The sequence below is a fragment of the Actinia tenebrosa genome, unplaced genomic scaffold (genome assembly GCF_029948245.1).
Source record: "Actinia tenebrosa isolate PJP-AT-01 unplaced genomic scaffold, QUT_ActTen_1.0 PGA_scaffold5__44_contigs__length_20552954, whole genome shotgun sequence".
NCBI classification, from domain to species: Eukaryota; Metazoa; Cnidaria; class Anthozoa; order Actiniaria; family Actiniidae; genus Actinia; species Actinia tenebrosa.
In genome coordinates, this window is record NW_028292582.1 from 696,583 (window position 1) to 714,493 (window position 17,911).

The 17,911-nt window shown below is 36.9% G+C and overlaps 2 protein-coding genes across 2 annotated transcripts; both read left to right on the top strand.

Moving 5' to 3' along the window:
* Positions 1–1,337: 1,337 nt before the first annotated feature.
* On the top strand, positions 1,338–12,235 carry LOC116294198 (translation elongation factor 2). Its single transcript, XM_031701745.1, has 15 exons — positions 1,338–1,447; positions 1,717–1,737; positions 2,988–3,181; positions 3,730–3,914; positions 4,379–4,587; positions 5,110–5,343; positions 5,447–5,533; positions 6,180–6,368; positions 7,208–7,380; positions 7,971–8,109; positions 8,507–8,626; positions 9,123–9,230; positions 9,790–10,326; positions 10,670–10,802; positions 11,887–12,235. The coding sequence occupies exons 1-15, from the start codon at positions 1,445–1,447 to the stop codon at positions 12,078–12,080; spliced, it is 2,526 nt and encodes an 841-aa protein (XP_031557605.1). The 5' UTR covers positions 1,338–1,444; the 3' UTR covers positions 12,081–12,235.
* Positions 12,236–14,329: 2,094 nt separating this feature from the next.
* On the top strand, positions 14,330–16,847 carry LOC116294218 (protein fem-1 homolog B). Its single transcript, XM_031701772.2, has 2 exons — positions 14,330–15,033; positions 15,511–16,847. Exons 1-2 carry the CDS (start codon positions 14,421–14,423, stop codon positions 16,821–16,823), a joined length of 1,926 nt encoding a protein of 641 aa, XP_031557632.1. The 5' UTR covers positions 14,330–14,420; the 3' UTR covers positions 16,824–16,847.
* Positions 16,848–17,911: the final 1,064 nt, after the last annotated feature.

Consider the following 17,911-nt stretch of genomic DNA (forward strand, 5'->3'; position numbering starts at 1 on the left):
CGATCTCCTAACGGTTAGGTATTTCACGTATCGATCTCCTAACGGTTAGGTATTTCACGTAACGATCTCCTAACGGTTAGGTATTTCAAGGTACGATCTCCTAACGGTTAGGTATTTCACGTATCGATCTTCTAACGGTTAGGTATTTCAAGTAACGATCTCCTAACGGTTAGGTATTTCAAGTAACGATCTCCTGACGGTTAGGTATTTCACGTATCGATCTTCTAACGGTTAGGTATTTCAAGTAACGATCTCCTGACGGTTAGGTATTTCACGTATCGATCTTCTAATGGTTAGGTACTTTAGTCAGGTGGCTAAGTGCAAAATTTTGGTCAGATCTATACACAGTGGACAAAAGCACCAAAATTTGCATAAATGTAGATTAGAGTATGGTTATCAATATTAGGACCGGTGCCCATTTCAATCTCTTCAGGATTCCATATTAGTTGGACTTTCAGAATTTTCTGAAAAAAGCCAGTTATGGGCTCCCTGTGGTCATTATCTTAAAAATGTGGTTTTTGGCCGATATCCTTTTCAAAATTCATATTTTTGATTCCAAATAGCTAGTACTGTTTGCTATTATCATTTCCATTAATAAATATACTTCAAACATTGAAATAATGGTGAGTTTTCAAATAAATACTTATCAAGCTCGTACCCAGTCCTCAACTCGGTCATCCAAGTTAATCCAGTGGCGGATCTAGGAATGGGTTTTGGGTTGCAACCCCCCTATGAGAGCCATCGTGATTTATTATTACTATTTTTTTTTTTTTTTTTTTTTTTTTTTTTATCATGACAACACCAACAACATCGCGAGTTTTATTAAAACAGGGGTGCCGAACACATTTCGCTCACTTTTTTCTATACGCTGCGTGTATACCTGAAACAACCATGCTCGCCTGCAGCAAATAATCGTCTCCCTAACCCTTTGGTCTGCTATATCTCCCCACCACCTCAATCAATACTACAACCCTCCCTTTGAAAAAATCCTGGATCCGCCCCTGGATAATCGGACTATTAGTCACTAAATAGATACCATTAGTTAGGGCTTAGTTTGATTTTATTTCACGGTTTAATTGCATCCGCTCTATTTTCATGTTTATATTCATTTTTTCCCAGTATACCAGTATAATCTATTTATTTTGCTGTTTTTACTAATGTAAGATTACTGATTAGTATTTTGAAATCTATTTGGTTAGCGTGTGCTCATTATATATTCATCTCATCATTGACCCTGACCTTATTTTTTTAAACTTGGGTTGCCTGTGGAGATTTTACGAACGGGTATCGATCGTTTTCCGAACTTTCTCGACTGCACAGAATCGAGGCCGAATTATTGCGACTGATTGTGCAACATTTCCATCTTCTCGTTCCTTTTACTTCTTGTGGTCTACCATCGAAGGTTCAATCGCCGAACGGGCGAGTAAAAAATCCGAATTTCAAGATGGTAAGTAGCCATCCTGTGACAATCTTTGTAAATCCAGTAAAAATGGACTTTGACTTAAGCCTTTTGTAGCAAAAAAGCCAAAGACTTTTTTCTTATTCCTTAAAAAAGACCCTATGAAACGAGAAGTATCAATGGAAAACCGCCATTTTAAGATTTTGTTTGCCACGTCGCTTTCTTCTGACTCTTATATCATAAATGTACTGTTCATATTTATTTAAACCCAAATATGTTGAGAACTTACTGTTCTTCTTTGTCTTCTTTTTTATTAGGTGAACTTCACGATAGATCAGGTAAGAAAATACTTTTTTTTTATTGCCGGTATATCAAGTTGAGCAAGGAGTATTAAAAAAAAAACTAGCTTCATCCAACCAGATAATATATCGTGATTCACACCTAGCATATTCTTGTGTCTTAAAATCGTGTTTGAAGTTATTATTATGCTTATTCTACAGTATAGAAATCTATACTAGATAGTTCTGGATACGTGATTATATTTGAGTGTGGTCTTGTGCGTGCAGTTCAAAAAAAAAAAAAAATGTCTGAATCATTAAACAATAAAATATAAAATATTCGGAGGAACAAATCTATCAGGGGAATGAAGTTACGTTTTAGTTATAAAGACAAAAGTAATATACAAAAAACAAAGATAAAGATAAAGCCTTGGGTTGACTATTAACATAGTATAGCAAAATATACATGAAGGATCAAAACGTTCCGTTCTTCTTATGCTTATGCTTAAGTAGGTAAATTTTATTTAAACACGATAATTACTTCATTACATATGCTGTTCCAGAGAGTTATGTAGATAGAACACTAAAAACTACAGAGACAAAATACAAAACTTAAGTTTAAATTATCTTATCTTATTGACTTTTAAAAAAAAAGTGAAATGCTAAATAGTCCTATGGTAGTAATGTAAACATTTTGAATTATAATGAAATATTAAACAAATGTAAGCTTTTTTTTATGATAACAACAACAGAAACGATAAAAACTCCTAGTTTTTAGTGATTAAAACAACCAATGGAAATAGCTCATTGATGTCAGCTTATCTGTCTGTCGTCTTATTGAAGATAAAAAATAACCAATCAGCATGTGATAAATTAGTAAGCTATTGTAAAATATCTATTGGTAAAATATTCCAGAGAACAGCCTCTCTATAACTGTAACTACTTTTCCCAACTTCGTCATTTGGTCTTGGTATGAAAGCATTGTAATTTGAAATACCTCAAAAAAAGGCAGCACAAATTCAGGTTGCACGCTAAGTGATCACAAAGGTCTCTAATTTAGGCCTAATACCTTAGTCAATGAGGAAACAGCTTTCCTCAAAATGAAAAGGTTTGACCCTCCACTAGTAACACTCCACAAAAGTTCCAACTTTTACTAATCCCCCTTCTGCATCACTAGCTCTCCCCACCCTCCACCCATAAAAATGTACCTTCCGTTATAAACGAATGTGTGGTGCTTTTTGATGGAGATTTGGTAAGGAAGAGGTTGTTTTTCTCTTAATAAATTATTGAATCTTGTGTTATAATCTTAGATCCGTGAGATCATGGACAAAAAACATAACATCCGTAACATGTCTGTCATTGCTCACGTGGACCATGGAAAATCTACTTTGACTGACTCTCTAGTTAGCAAAGCAGGTATCATTGCTGGGGCTAAAGCCGGAGAAACAAGATTTACTGATACCAGAAAAGATGAGCAGGAGCGATGCATTACCATCAAATCAACGTAAGTATTGGCACCCTACTGATTTAGCAAACTATACATTCAAAACTATACATTCAATATATATTTGATTGTTTTGCCTGTGTATTGTCTCACCAATTGAAGTTTGCCTATGCATCATTTTGCCTACTGCAGTTCGCCTTCAAGTAATACATTGAGACTGTAAACAAATCGGTAATACACTGAGAATGTATACAAATCTGTAATACACTGAGACTGTATACAAATCTGTAATACACTGAGACTTTAAACAAATCTGTAATACACTGAGACTGTATAAAAATCTGTAATACTAATAACTAATGAGTATGCAAAACTGTGGCAAGAAGTGTAAACTTTCAACAGTTTACAGAAATAAATCAAAAATATTGTTCATTGACAAAGTAGCTGTTATAAAATAAAACCTTAACAGCAACAACAAACAACACAGGAGACTGGAATCACATAAAAATATGTTGGAACCTTAGTAAAAAAACTTGGAGCGTTAATGGTTCAAGTGTCAGCACAGTAAGAGTTATTAAAGCATGCCAATTTTTCATTTGCCACTTCAGAGCTATTTCCATGTATTACGAAGTGTCTGAGGCTGATATGGAATTCATTCCTGGGGGCAGCAAAGATGAGCGCGGTTTCTTAATTAACCTGATTGATTCTCCTGGACATGTTGATTTCTCATCTGAGGTAACAGCTGCTCTGCGTGTGACAGATGGAGCTCTAGTTGTGGTTGACAGTATCAGTGGTCAGTATTGATAAAATTTGATTATTTATACATTGTCTTCATTAACAGCATTAAACTGTTTATGATAGTTAAACCCTTTGACTCCTGGGTATTTAAAGCTTATTGAGCATGATGTAAACAGTTGGCTAGAATGTTAGGTACTCACTTGGCATAGCCGGAAAAAACATTGGACATTTGTTTTTTACTGCAAATAAACCAGTAAAAAGTTTAATAAAAGATGGTTTCAAGTGTGCATTGTGTGAGGGATTAGTAACTTATTTATGTAATTTGTTGGTATATCCTAATTTACAACGGGTCTCAACCAATCAGAAAGTGAGAAAATTTAATTTTGTTGTGAAAAAGTAAATATGTGCCAGTGCTTTGCATCAAAAGTGTGTGTATCAGTATTAAAACACATTAAAGTTCATCTGTATTTAATCATGTGTAATATATCTGTGCTTATAGTTTACCAAATTTCATCATAGGAGTGTGTGTCCAAACAGAAACAGTGCTCCGTCAGGCAATTGCTGAGCGAATCAAGCCAGTCTTGTTTTTAAACAAAATGGACAGAGCTCTTTTAGAACTGCAGCTGGAAAAAGAGGATTTATATCAAACCTTTTCCCGTATTGTGGAGTCTGTCAATGTGATTATTTCTACATACAATGATGAGGAGGGACCTATGGGTGACATTCAGGTACATGCTATGTTTATGAATCAACCTCTGGGTACTGCTAACTCCCAAATGTTCTTTCAAGGAAGAATCACAATGTTTTGGTACTTCTAAGTCTAAAATACAAAGAATAGCAAGGTCTGCTCTTTTCTGATGAGTCTTTTCTGCCATTACATCCAGTACTTTTATTAGTTTTTTCCAAATAATAATAACAATAATAAATTCTTATAATAAAAAATTAATTTGGGAATAATTGAGTCTTGAGCATTTATGTGTGTTGCTTGAAACTTTTTTTCCTTGATACAAGTTGCAGTAGAAATTGTGTGTGTAAGATTTCGTTCTGTTCACAAAATAAAAGGGTTGAAGTGTTCATGTTACAGGGCCTATGATTATTTGATATTTTGGGCTCCAAGACCTTAATTGGAGTAAGCATTCCAATGATGCTCAGCATTCATTTAAAGTTTCCTTGTTTGTTACACCAATGCTTACTAGTTACTTACTTGGTTGTTGTTCATCCATAATCTCCTTTCCTACCTATAATTACAGGTGTCACCAGAGAAAGGTACTGTGGGTTTTGGTTCTGGACTTCATGGTTGGGCTTTCTCCTTGAAGCAGTTTGCAGAAATCTATGCTAAGAAGTTCAAGATTGAGCCAAAAAAGCTCATGTCTCGACTATGGGGCAATAGTTTCTACAGCAACAAAGAAAAAAAATGGAAGAAAGAACAAAATGAAGGATATGTACGTGGTTTCAATCAATTTGTCCTTGATCCAATCTACAAGGTATTTCAGTTGTTTTTGATCAAACAGCTTCTAAACACATAAATTTGCTTATAGTATATGGGCTCTCCCTTCAACACTTTTAAAACTTTTATTTTTTGCTTAGGTTTTTGATGCTGTAATGAATTTCAAAAAGGAAGACACCAAGAAATTAATTGAAAAGCTGAATATCAAGCTTGATTCTACTGAGAAGGTAAGAAATGCTACTTTTGGTGTCTAAATAATTTCTACAGATTTTTTGTTTTTCTCCAATAGCTTTTTACAGCGCAACACGCAAGTGTGACCACATTTAATTTCCATGGTACATACTTCTATGCTTGGGCTTTAGGCTACCAAACAAGCTCTCTCAAGCTTTAAATATTTAGTTAAGACCAGCCAGCTTCACGTAGAAATGTGTTGGTTTAACATAAGAAAGCCTGTAAATAGAAGTATGATAATACTTTTGCATGTCACTCTATAAACCTATGTTTGTAAGATTTGACTAAGATTTGACTGAACAGAATCATTTGGCTTTAAAAAACATGAAAATCTGATCCAAAAAGTCTAAAATTGTATAAATCTATTTATTTGTCATTATTGGCATGTGTGGCCAAGAGTAATATTTCAAGCTTTCTTGATAAAATTTCCAAATTATAGTATATTGTGATTTTAAGTAAAATCTTGTCCATGAATTTTTCATCTCGCACTACAATATATCATCCTGTCGAGATAACAAGCACAAGAAAGAAGTAACAATAAATGTTTTTCCGTTCAACATCAACTTAATACAAATTTATTTGTGTTGACCCCAGTAGGCAGTCCGCTAATGGTATTAAGATGATTTTGTGTTGTATAAATAGGAAATGGAAGGCAAACCTTTGATGAAGGCTATGATGAGGCGCTGGCTTCCTGCTGGAGAGACTATGCTTCAGATGATCACCATGCATCTCCCATCACCTGTAATTGCTCAAAAGTACAGAATGGAGTTGCTGTATGAAGGACCAAAGGATGACCCCATTGCTTTGGGCATCAAAACTTGTGACTCTAAGGTAAGAGAGTACTAGAATCAGTCTGATTCCCAAGGGATCCATAGTGTATTCGTTATGTAGTTTAAAAAGCTGATCGCTGACTAGGTGATAACACATAGATGTTTTTCTTTTCCAACGTAAAATCCTTCTCATGTTTTGACTTGACGTGTGGCATGTAGCATAATATCATATTCTTTTATGCCTATTTTCAAAATTACGCAAACGGCACTGCTCACAACTCGTCTCATTTTTTTTCATTGTCTTTCTTTCTGTAATCCTCTACTTTCGCATCCCCATAATGCCTTGGGTCTTTGGGGAGTAACCAATCGAAAAACTGTAGACTGTAGAGAATATTCAAACAGTTGGAACTTTAAGATCATTTTGGGCTTTTTGAATGAAAACAAATTGGCCAAAGTTTGATTGACGGCAGCAAAAACACAAGAAATACCTTTCAAGTGCCAAATACACAGGTCGTAATTTTGAAAACAGATGTACTGTTAAAGTTTGTGGCTCCTCTAGTGACACTTAAATTTAAATAAAAAGATTATTACAAAAGATGGGAAAAAACCCTTCAAGTGTAATTTATTGTGAGGCTTGTGTAAACCAGGCTTAACTGTAGAAAGTGGGATAGTTTCCATGAGGTGGAAGGCCTTTTTAGTGTTTTGAAGTAAAGTAAAATGACACCAATTTAGCCTCAAGTGCCACCTTCATCATTATTGGGTTATTTCATTATTGGGTTATTGTAGCAATCATCAAGTTCCATTTTATAATCCAATTTATTTTACTTCAGCCAATCCCTTGTAGGTCCCAGGGCGAAAACAAATCTATGATATCTAAAATTGTTCATTTATCTTTTTCAGGCTGAGCTCTGTCTGTATGTATCAAAGATGGTACCAACAACTGATAAGGGTCGATTCTATGCTTTTGGTCGTGTCTTCTCTGGAACTGTTTCAACTGGACAAAAAGTTCGCATTATGGGGCCAAAATATATTCCTGGCAAGAAAGAAGATTTGTACAACAAGCCAATCCAAAGGTAAGAAGACACTGGCTGCGACAAGCAACCCAGTAATCTTCAAAACCAAATCTAAAATAGCTTTTTACCCTCCACAAAATGGGGGAAATGTGTAATAGTACAAAGCTGCAGGAGTCTTATGGCATTACTCAAGTAAAGAAATTTGGCAGGCATTTGATACAGGGGTCCCACGTTTTGTCTGATCTATTATACATGTGACAGCTGCCAATCAATGTCACCGCATTACCAAAGTGATTGATTAAAGGTTGATATGCGTATCACATGTTGCAAATTGGTGTCTACCTATTACCTGTTGTGATTCAAGGCTCATCATAGTTGCAAGTTAATTACAGTAATGGCAGTAAACCAAGATTTCTAAGGATTACCAAAATCTATTTTGATTCAGCTACTCAATCAAGACTGCAGACTGCAAGGTTGTCTATCACTACATGAGTTTGCGAATGCCACTTACAGGCAGCGCAGTTGAACACTTAAAAGGCATTTTTTTCTCGTGGGGAAAGTCGTACAATATTAGTTTTTTTTTAATGTAAATTACATTGAAACCATTGGTAATTTGATGGTTCTTTTTTTCTCTCCTTTTAAATGTAAAGGACAATTCTGATGATGGGAAGATACATTGAGCCTATTCCTGATGTCCCCTGTGGTAATATTGTAGGCCTTGTTGGAGTAGATCAGTTTTTGGTCAAGACAGGAACAATTACAACCTATGATCAGGCTCACAATTTGAAGGTGTGTGTGCAGGCTTTGGTTTAACATCAGTTCAACAAAAACTGCATTGATGTTCTACCATTATTTAAGCACAAAGTAGTACAAAGGGCTATCTTTTTGTATCAAAACGTTTTTACTCAATACAATTTGAATATGTTTTCAAAGACTGCAGGGTATTTGGGGTTATTAAATCTTGTATTACTTGGTCAAGAATGGTTTGATTTTTTTACACATTCCTTGATGTATGTACTGTATGTTATGTTCAAACTTGTAATCTTAACACCTTAACAAAATGATATGCAAAGTACAGCATCTATAGTTTGAGAATTGTCCTGAAAAATAAAATTGTGTAAATCAATAATAATGCTCAAAGATAAATCATTTGAGTGATCTTTTCTGATTTTTATTTATTTATCAGGTTATGAAGTTTTCAGTCTCACCTGTTGTACGTGTGGCTGTTGAGCCAAAAAATCCCTCTGACTTACCAAAACTTGTGGAAGGCCTGAAGAGGCTCTCAAAGTCTGATCCTATGGTGCAGGTAATAAGTTAACAGAAGTATTTTTAGTAGTAAGGGAAAGGTCTTGAAATATGATTGGCAAAGAAATAACCTGCATTATTATTTAATTCTGCAAAGAACGTGCATGATACAGGGAAAGACCATTCCTGATGTGAGACCGTATCGGCACTGCTCATCTGCTCGCGATCTGGTACGATATAGTTTAGCGGAATTTTGAACATTTCTTTGCAGAATTAAATGATAAACAACTTATCAGTAGGCCAAGCAACTGATACGGCTTTGCATTTTTACTCGTCACTTGTATCTTGGCTCGCCAAAATACTCCATGATATTTACAAAATCTCTCATCTAGCTGTTATTAACTGTTAAATTATATTAGAAATCAATGTTGCCATTGCACATTTTCACAATAATGTTTGGTAAAACCACCCAAAAACTATTGGTGAAGGCTTTTTCTAGTGCAACAATAAATTTCATGAAATAGATTTCTTACATTTTGTTTTGTTTGATGAATTAGTGTACAATTGCCGAGAGTGGAGAGCACATTGTTGCTGGAGCAGGAGAGCTGCATTTAGAAATTTGCTTAAAGGACCTAGAAGAAGATCATGCTGGCATCCCTCTAAAGGTTTGTAATAAAACAAGGAGTTATTGACTCCTTCAAGGTCATCATCATCATCTTTTTCCCCATTTGGTGCATTTCCAGCCTTAGGGCACTTCTGTCTGGGTGTGGTTGAGAATCTTATGTCCATCAGTCACACATTTCATGGTATTTCCGTGGCAGTAAATAGCAATATGCCTTTGAAAACTTTTACCCTATCCACACCAGACGTTTTAACAAATTAGTTGGTGTGAAACTGTGCATTTAGGTTTTTCAACAATGTCCGGGAAATACTTTGACGTCTCCGAAAATCCTATATTGTTGCAACAACAATTCCACGTGTTTTATTGAAAACAAATGAGAGACTGTTTATATCATGTATAGAAGCTTTTATTGAACTTTATTTTTAGATGACACTTAAAGTTTTCTTGCATTATACAGTATAATGGTTTCAAAAGTAAAGATAGCATTGTTTTTAAGATTAAAAAACAATGAGAATGAATAGTCTTAAATGTTTTCGGTTCTATCTTGATAACTAGTGCTGCCTTTTTGTTTCTAGCTTATTTTCATGTGTATTTTTCCGCAGAAATCTGATCCTGTAGTCTCGTATCGTGAGACTGTTAGTGAAGAATCCAACCAAGTATGTCTGTCCAAGTCACCAAACAAACACAACCGTCTTTTCCTGACAGGCGGGCCATTACCAGATGGACTGCCTGAAGAAATTGATGAAGGAAAGGTCAACCCAAGAGATGACCCTAAAACACGTGGCAGATATCTGGCTGATAAGTACCAGTTTGATGTTAATGAAGCAAGAAAGATTTGGGCTTTTGGACCTGAAACTAATGGTCCAAACCTTTTAGTTGATACCACAAAAGGAGTCCAATACTTGAATGAGATCAAGGACAGCGTAGTAGCAGGTTTTGAGTGGGCTACAAAGGAAGGACCACTGTGTGAAGAGAATGTACGTGGTGTGAGGTTCAACATTAGAGATGTTACTTTGCATACTGATGCCATCCATCGTGGAGGTGGACAGATCATCCCAACAGCTAGACGGGTACTCCTTGCCTGCATGTTGACTGCTCAACCCCGCATACTTGAACCTATATATCTTTGTGAAATTCAGGTGGGTAACGCTTGACAAGGTTGGGGAATTTTGAAATTGTTGTAAATGTCTTGTTTGATCATTCTGTGGGTTCTGGAGTTTTTCTAATTTACAACGTCAAATAGCAGCCAGAATATAAACAATGTACAAATTGAACAGGCATTGGAATTTTCAAATTCCATGAGCTTTAACTAAAATTAAAAAATTACTTCCATAAGCCTGTGTGGAGTGAAGCTAAACCTATATATGAGTGTAACTATATAGTTCATTAAAAAGGTGAGGGAAAATGCTATTGTCAGATAAAGGTATGCCATTTTCTATTTTAAAAAATTATGATATTGATGCCAGATGTAAATGTTTTTAGTGTCCAGAAACTGCAGTTGGTGGCATTTATGGTGTGCTAAACAGGCGACGTGGACATGTCATAGAGGAAGGACAGGTTGCTGGTACTCCAATGTTTTTGGTCAAAGCGCATCTTCCAGTCAATGAGTCATTTGGTAAGTGTTTAACTCATCGAACATTTTCCCAGGGCTTTTATAGAACAAAACTTCCATAGGCCGAAAAAGCAAAGTTCTAGCTAAAAGGAGTTTTAGATACGACGATACGAGTGATAGATTGTGCTTATAATTTAGTTGAAATGTATGTTCTATCTGCACAAACATGGTGGCCAAATCATGAAGGATGATGCTTCAAATTTTTAATAACAAAAAATCGTCAAAATAAAGTTCCCAATAGACCTTTCCCGAATTCGCTTAACTTGTCACGAAACAATGGTTTCAAGTCAAGGTTGAACTTGATGAATAAAAGAATCAAGTTCACTCTTGACTTCAAACCATTGTTTCGTGGTCATCCAAGAGAATTCGGGAAAGGTCTATGGTCTAAAATATTAAAACCTATTATTTCAATCGAATTTCCCTATTTCTAATGCTTTTGAAATGTGTGACGGAATTGCGTGACAGAACTTGACTCACCACAACTCTAAAACCAAATATTGATAATGCAAAAAGTTTAAAAGACTAGCTCGTATGTTACCTAGCCCTGCGTTCAGCCGGTATAATTTCCTCAAAATAACGTTAATTAGAGGAAATTATACCAGCTGAACACAGGCTAATGTTACCTCGAGTTCTCATTACAATGACACCCCAAATATACTTTTTTCAATAAAGTTAGTCACCAAAAACCTAGAAAGCTGAGATCGTTGAGAATCATGGGGAAATGTTTTATATCCAACAAGTAAAGCTTTTGACACTTTTGATGCTCAGAGGAGGTGAATTTATAACTGGTAGAAGATCTCAAGTCCATCAACAGTTATCAAGCGGTTGAAGCATGTAAAATGTATCTATCCATAACCTTGTCGGTCTCAGCTTCGTAGTCTTTCAGGTGACTAACTTAACTGAAACAAGTGTATATAACTCATAGGTTAATAAATACTCTTTTTTGCTATAATATTTTGGCGCCGAACATAAGAAAATGCAGCACTTGGATACTGTTTGATAGCCTTATTCAAGCTGATTCAAGGCGATGCAAATATCGTTTTATTTTTTCAGTATTTAGAATAATGGTAATTATTGTTTTGTGTAGGATTCACGGCTGACCTTCGTTCCAATACTGGTGGGCAGGCCTTCCCTCAGTGCGTGTTTAACCATTGGGCAATCCTACCAGGTGATCCTACCGATGCAGGTACCAAGCCTGGTGTGGTAGTTACAGACACCAGAAAAAGAAAGGGTCTTAGTGAAGCCATTCCTTCCTTGGATAAATTCCTGGACAAGTTGTAAATGCGTCTACAAGCTCAAGGGATTTCATCAAAGAACGCTTCTAAACAAATCCATAGAATCTCGCCTTGTTACTTGCACTAGGAGCAGTGAATAAAACTTAAACCATGGTTCTTGTATCAATTTACAAATATAAACATTAAAGTAAATGACAGTAATTTGTCGAGTCTTTTGGACGTGTGTAGCCTAAGATCAAAATAATCATCCTGATCTAAACAATATCTGTGTCCATATTCTCCATTCTACTTCAGGTCTTGATAACATACACAGCTAGGTATACCTCAGTCATCCGACTCTATTACTTAGAGTGAAGTCACCAAACCCGTCAAATAAATATTTAACAGTTTTTAAAGTGAGGTTACCTAAAGAGCTCACCCCGCTAGAAATAATTCAATACCGGTCGACAACGCCTTTGGGACGGGTTCGGCCGAATATTTGCATAAACACAATGACATTGAAGATGTCGTTATGCAAACGTTCTCCCTAACGTAACCGTTTTGAACGACCGAGAGCGTTGTTGTCGATCGATGAGGTGAGCTGTTTAGGTACTCCTCAATTAAAAAAACGTTTTCTCCTAAATTTGGACAGGACGAGCTGTAGAAATTTCACTACCACCTAGATAAATCTGATCTATTGATGTAGGAAGTTTGGAGGAAATCTTGAAAAAAACGGCGAAAATGTCATTTTTAGCAAAACTCTCATATTTGAGTTTTACAACTTCAATTAGTGAAAAAATTATTCGATGAGTTTTTTGATGCTGATTTTTCGTAAGGCTCATCCGCAATACTTGGAAATAGGTAATTAATTTTATATGCTTCAATTTTTGGATCGAATTTTTAACCGGTGTCCTAATCAAACTTTTTTTCTGTCCAAGACTTTCCGTCCAAATTTATACACAGGCTGAATTAGTACTAGATGATAAATTTCAAAAAAATCGTACCTGAGGATGGGGAGAAAAAAGCCAAAAACTAAAAAAAAAAATGTTAAATTGACGCACTAGTTTTGCGAAGCGAAACTCGCTCCAAAATTCGCTCTGAATTGCATGGGCGGATCCAGGGGAGGGGTGCGCAACCCTCCCTGGTTCCACTTTGTGCCCCTACTTCGAAGATAACCAATACTGTTTTTTCCTTTTGATTCTAAGGGGTGCACCCCTCCCTGGGTTAACTTTGTGCGCAGCACTCCTCCCTTAAAAAAGTTCTGGATCCGTCCCTGAATTGGTTTGGTTCCACACAAAAGCGTGGCGGCCATTGTGGTACAATTAACAATGGATGCTAATGAGAAATCCTTTGTTAAATGGTACCAACATGGCTGCGATGACGTAACGTGCAAACGAAGAATAAAGACAATCAAAGCGTTTCTCAATGCCCCGTTATTATTACCTAAAAGCCAGCACACTTACAACTGTATAATATCAATACATCATTATAATGAATTTGAGATAATTTAAAAGAATCTGCAATGGACCATTTTCAAGATAGATGAACAAAAGGGTAAAAAATTCTAAAACCAATCATTCAATCAGAAAATATATACTCATATAATAATTTCTACACAATAGTTATAACTCATATACACTGTAATATCCACGAGTTCTCCATTGAATGGCTATATTTTGTGACTCAGTACGTCACTGGAGTCAATCCGACGATTTGAAAATCAAAGTCACCTTTAATCCCGACCTCTAATGCATTTTAAAAAGACCTTTAAAAAGGTCTTTTAAAAAGTTATAGTGTCATTGAGTGACGTCGGCGTTTACGAAAACCTCGGTTTCAATCCTTTGAAAACGGCGTTTTTATGATTTTCCACTCTTGGAAACGTTTTTTTCAACCGGCGTAGTAACAGGATACGCGTGCCGGACGGAACAGCAAATGAAAAAAATGCCCTCAAAATACGTACACTACCCGTGTACTGTATCCGGATACGCTTGGACGGGACCTAAATTCTAGATTTTCTCATAATTGAAGGTCTCATATTATATTTTTGCGGCACTTATTTTTTCCAGTCTCTGTAAGGACGAGTTAGAAATTCTGGTAAGGACGAGTTTTTAGGCCGATTCCTGAAACGCGCGTCTTAAACTCGTTTAAGTGTCGCGAGAATTTCACGTATCAAGTTAGTCTATGTGGTAATCAGCCTCATTTTGATTGTTTTAAAACTTGGCAATTTCATCTAAACCGATAATCGTTATTAGTGACAGAGAGAGAGAGAGAGAGGTCAAGAGGTCGTAAGACATAACAATATATACAAAACAGCACTTGAACACTAACCGCGTACATGACGAAGGAAGGTGTCCATTCTGCCTGTATCCCCACATCTGCAAAACGTTTTTCGTAGCTACACAAGTGGATGATGAGAGATTCTCCCCAAGAAAACAATTCGAATCCTTCAAACATACGTGAACCTGAATCAAACCGCGAAGCCATTAGCAAAGATGGGCTTCAACTGTTACAAAAGATCATCCAAGATCCAAAGCTAACACAAGATAGACGCAAGGCGATATTAAGTGAGACACTGGTGCGAGTTAATAAGCGAATAGGAACCCCTCTCGTCGTAGCAGCGCTTAACAACTTAATTCAAGTTGTCGAGCTCATTATTAAATACGATTTAGTGGACTTAGAGCAAACTTGTTCTATTGATTTTGAAGATGGGACAAGAGCAGAAGGTGTTACGGCGCTGTGGGCTGCTGCTCTCTCTAATCATTTAGACATCGTCAAACTTCTGGTTCTAAACGGTGCCGATCCGAATCATCTTACAAGCTCCAATTCATCCCCCCTACGAACTGCCTGCTTTAGAGGATGGAAAGATGTCGTATTGTGTTTGTTAAATTACGGTGCAGATGTGAATATCGTGAACAGCCAAGGTAGTTCTTGCTTGATGGCGGCAGCTTACAATGGTCACAGAGACATCGTGACTGTATTGATCAACAGAGGCGCTCATTTGAACTTCAAAGACAAAAAAGGTATTTTTGAACTCTAAAATGTTCCTCAATACGGATTTTGTTGTGTGTGTTGGTCTTTCACTCCCTTGATTTTTACCAATTAGTCATATTATCTTTGTTATTGTAGGCTATATAGGCTTGATTCGATTTAGCTTAGGCTTCTCCTTCTCATTGGCTGTTTCTTATCCCCAACATTTGTGGAAATAACACTCACTGATGGTATAAGTATTTTTTTCTACAAATCCCATGAAGTTTTGTACGACACTTCGATCTTTTTAAATTTATTTTTAAATACAAGCATAATATTCCGAGAAATATCAAAATATTCGTGAAAATTATATTAGCATGTATCTCAGGCCGACAGCCGTCCGACAGTGTGCGTTAATAATATTCTGGGAGCCCATCCCTTTTTTGCGTGTTTTTTGTAACGGTAATATCCCAACCTCCCTCCCAGCGCTTAATGAATTGTACGTAATGGTATTCTGATTTATTCTTCAGGAAATACAGCCCTTCACTACGCCGCCGAACGAGGTCATCTACAGGTAGTCAAAATCTTAATCAAACTGGATGCACAAGTTCTGTTGAACAACGAAGGATTATCCCCACTGAAACTAGCCTGCAATGGTTGCCAGGATGAGGTGATGAAGTTCTTTGTCCTTCGCCCACAAATTACAAGATACGAGATAATCGAAGCTTTGGAGCTGCTCGGCGCTACCTATGCGAATCACCCAGAAAAATGCAACATAAATAAAGCATACAAACTGTTATGGACAGCGATGCAGCACAGGTACAAAGATCCCGACGGTGATGTACTCCATAAGTTCGTGCGTCCACCTGTCAGAGCCTATGGTTATCGCTTCGAATGCCAAACACCAGAGGAACTTGCCAAAATACAGGACAACCCATATGCTATTCACATGGAAGGATTAATCGTCCGTGAAAGACTCCTTAGGACAAAAAATGTATCAGTTCCAGTGCACATCCGATACAGGGGAGCTTGTTATGCAGATAAGGGAAAATTCGAGGATGCTTTAGAGCTATGGAAGTACGCTGCTAGGCTTGACCAAAGAAATTCCATCAACATTTTTGACCAGCTTTTTCGTATCGGAAAACTTATGGCGCAAATGATCAAACAAGAACAACAGGTGACGTTTGTCCACATAGAGGAATTGTTCGCCATGCTTTTGAGCGATGTCGAGAAGATAAGCGGAGAGATGGAAAACAACAAGGGCAACTCAAAGAGAGCTGAGAGCAGAGACAGGAAAAATAACTCCCCGACAAAGGAAGAAATACAAAAGATGTTGGAACAAACCCAGCTCATCACTCTTATTTTCCTTGCTGTCATGTTGGAGCTAGAGTTGTCGAGGAAAGAACAGAGAAGATGCATGAAACACATTAGGAGGTTCATTCATTTTGAACGAGAACTGTGCCAAGGTAGGAACACTTTACTTCATTTAGCCGTCTCTAAAGACACCTTTCGGAAGGATAAAGAACTTAGTAGTGTAATTAAGCTACCAAGTGTGGAAATGACAAGGGTTTTGATAGATGCTGGCGGTGATGCTAATGCCAAGAACCAAAAAGGTAGCACGCCTCTTCATGTGATCGCATCGTTCACAAAAGAAGACCCTGATAGCAAGAGGACTAGCACCAGCTCGGCACAGATTGAGATTATCGAAGATTTGTTGATGGCAGGAGCAAACAAGTACGCCGAGAACAAAGAGTCGTTAACACCAGCCGACTATGCACAACTGGAACAAATCAAAACCCTAATTTCTAAATTTTCTAGTGATCCATTTGCAGAAGGCTACTAGCTAAAAAGATCTACATTGTGTCCCCCCCCCCCCCCCCCCCCATCCAATGTTGCATCTTAACGGGCTACGTGACCAATGAGTCAACAAAACAACATTGTTCAGGGGGAGGTGGGCTGAAGAAAAAGTCTGTAATGAAGAGGGCAATTAATAACAATTTTGGTCCAAGATTATAGAGAGATTAATGATTGACTGACAGAGATACAATAGGAAAAGGATAGAAAATAAAAACCAAATTAGCTTGCGTCCAAACGCCCCCATCTCCCCCCTCCTAGTTTCTCGCACACACTGAGAGGGAATCGAGAAGGGACAGGCCCTCTTTTAAATTTTTCCAAAGGTAGAGGAGACATTAGTATACTCGAGACACTTATAGTGGAGAGTAGATATCAATATGATTCTACTACTTAATACCCGTTTGTTCATTGGATTTAACATAATATTTGCTAAGGGCTAAGGAATAGGACTTTGATCCACCTATAAATAATATTCTGTTCACTCAGTTGTTTCCATTGAAGGTTTAGGAGTAGGTTTTCTTCGTTTTTCTTTTTTTCTTTTTCTTTTTCCTTTTTTATTTATTTTTATTTTTTATTTTTTATGGTCTTGTACTGAGATGCTTTAGTGGTGTTTTGTGTTTTGGTAGATAGTACATGTTATAATTCAATATTTAGTTTTTCTGTAATATTCAGTCTAGTTATTATATGATAATAAACTTGTCTTCTACCTCAGCTGGGCATATAACTGATTTTATCTAAATTTACTAAGGGAAAAGGTTCACGTGGGAAAAAAGAAAGAAAGGAAGGAGGGAAGGAAGAAATAAACAAAGGCCTAGGGGGAAAAAAGGAATGCGACTTAAAGTTTAAACCTGATTGGCATCCAAGAAATTCAAATCCTGGCTGGGGGGGAAGGAGGGGTGGGGGGTGGTAAACCGCAAAAGGGGGTCGTGCTTGAGGCTATTTTGAACCTTGGGTAATTTAGTGTAAATAAGTCCGCCGCGGGCGGAATCTAGCTAATTGCAGTTATATAAGGCGGCAGCCATACACGGAAAGCCTAACAGGATTCGCACACGCCCATTTGATAAGGCAATCGATAGA

What these genes read in the sequence shown, in the direction of transcription:
- LOC116294198 (XM_031701745.1), top strand. An exon ending in TGAACTTCACGATAGATCAG is followed by an intron (nt 1,738 to 2,987) that starts GTAAGAAAATAC and finishes TTATAATCTTAG; the next exon opens with ATCCGTGAGATCATGGACAA. An exon ending in TGTGGTTGACAGTATCAGTG is followed by an intron (nt 3,915 to 4,378) that starts GTCAGTATTGAT and finishes ATTTCATCATAG; the next exon opens with GAGTGTGTGTCCAAACAGAA.
- LOC116294218 (XM_031701772.2), top strand. Translation starts at nt 14,421, where the DNA reads ATGATGAGAGATTCTCCCCAAGAAAACAATTCGAATCCTTCAAACATA. An exon ending in GAACTTCAAAGACAAAAAAG is followed by an intron (nt 15,034 to 15,510) that starts GTATTTTTGAAC and finishes TTTATTCTTCAG; the next exon opens with GAAATACAGCCCTTCACTAC.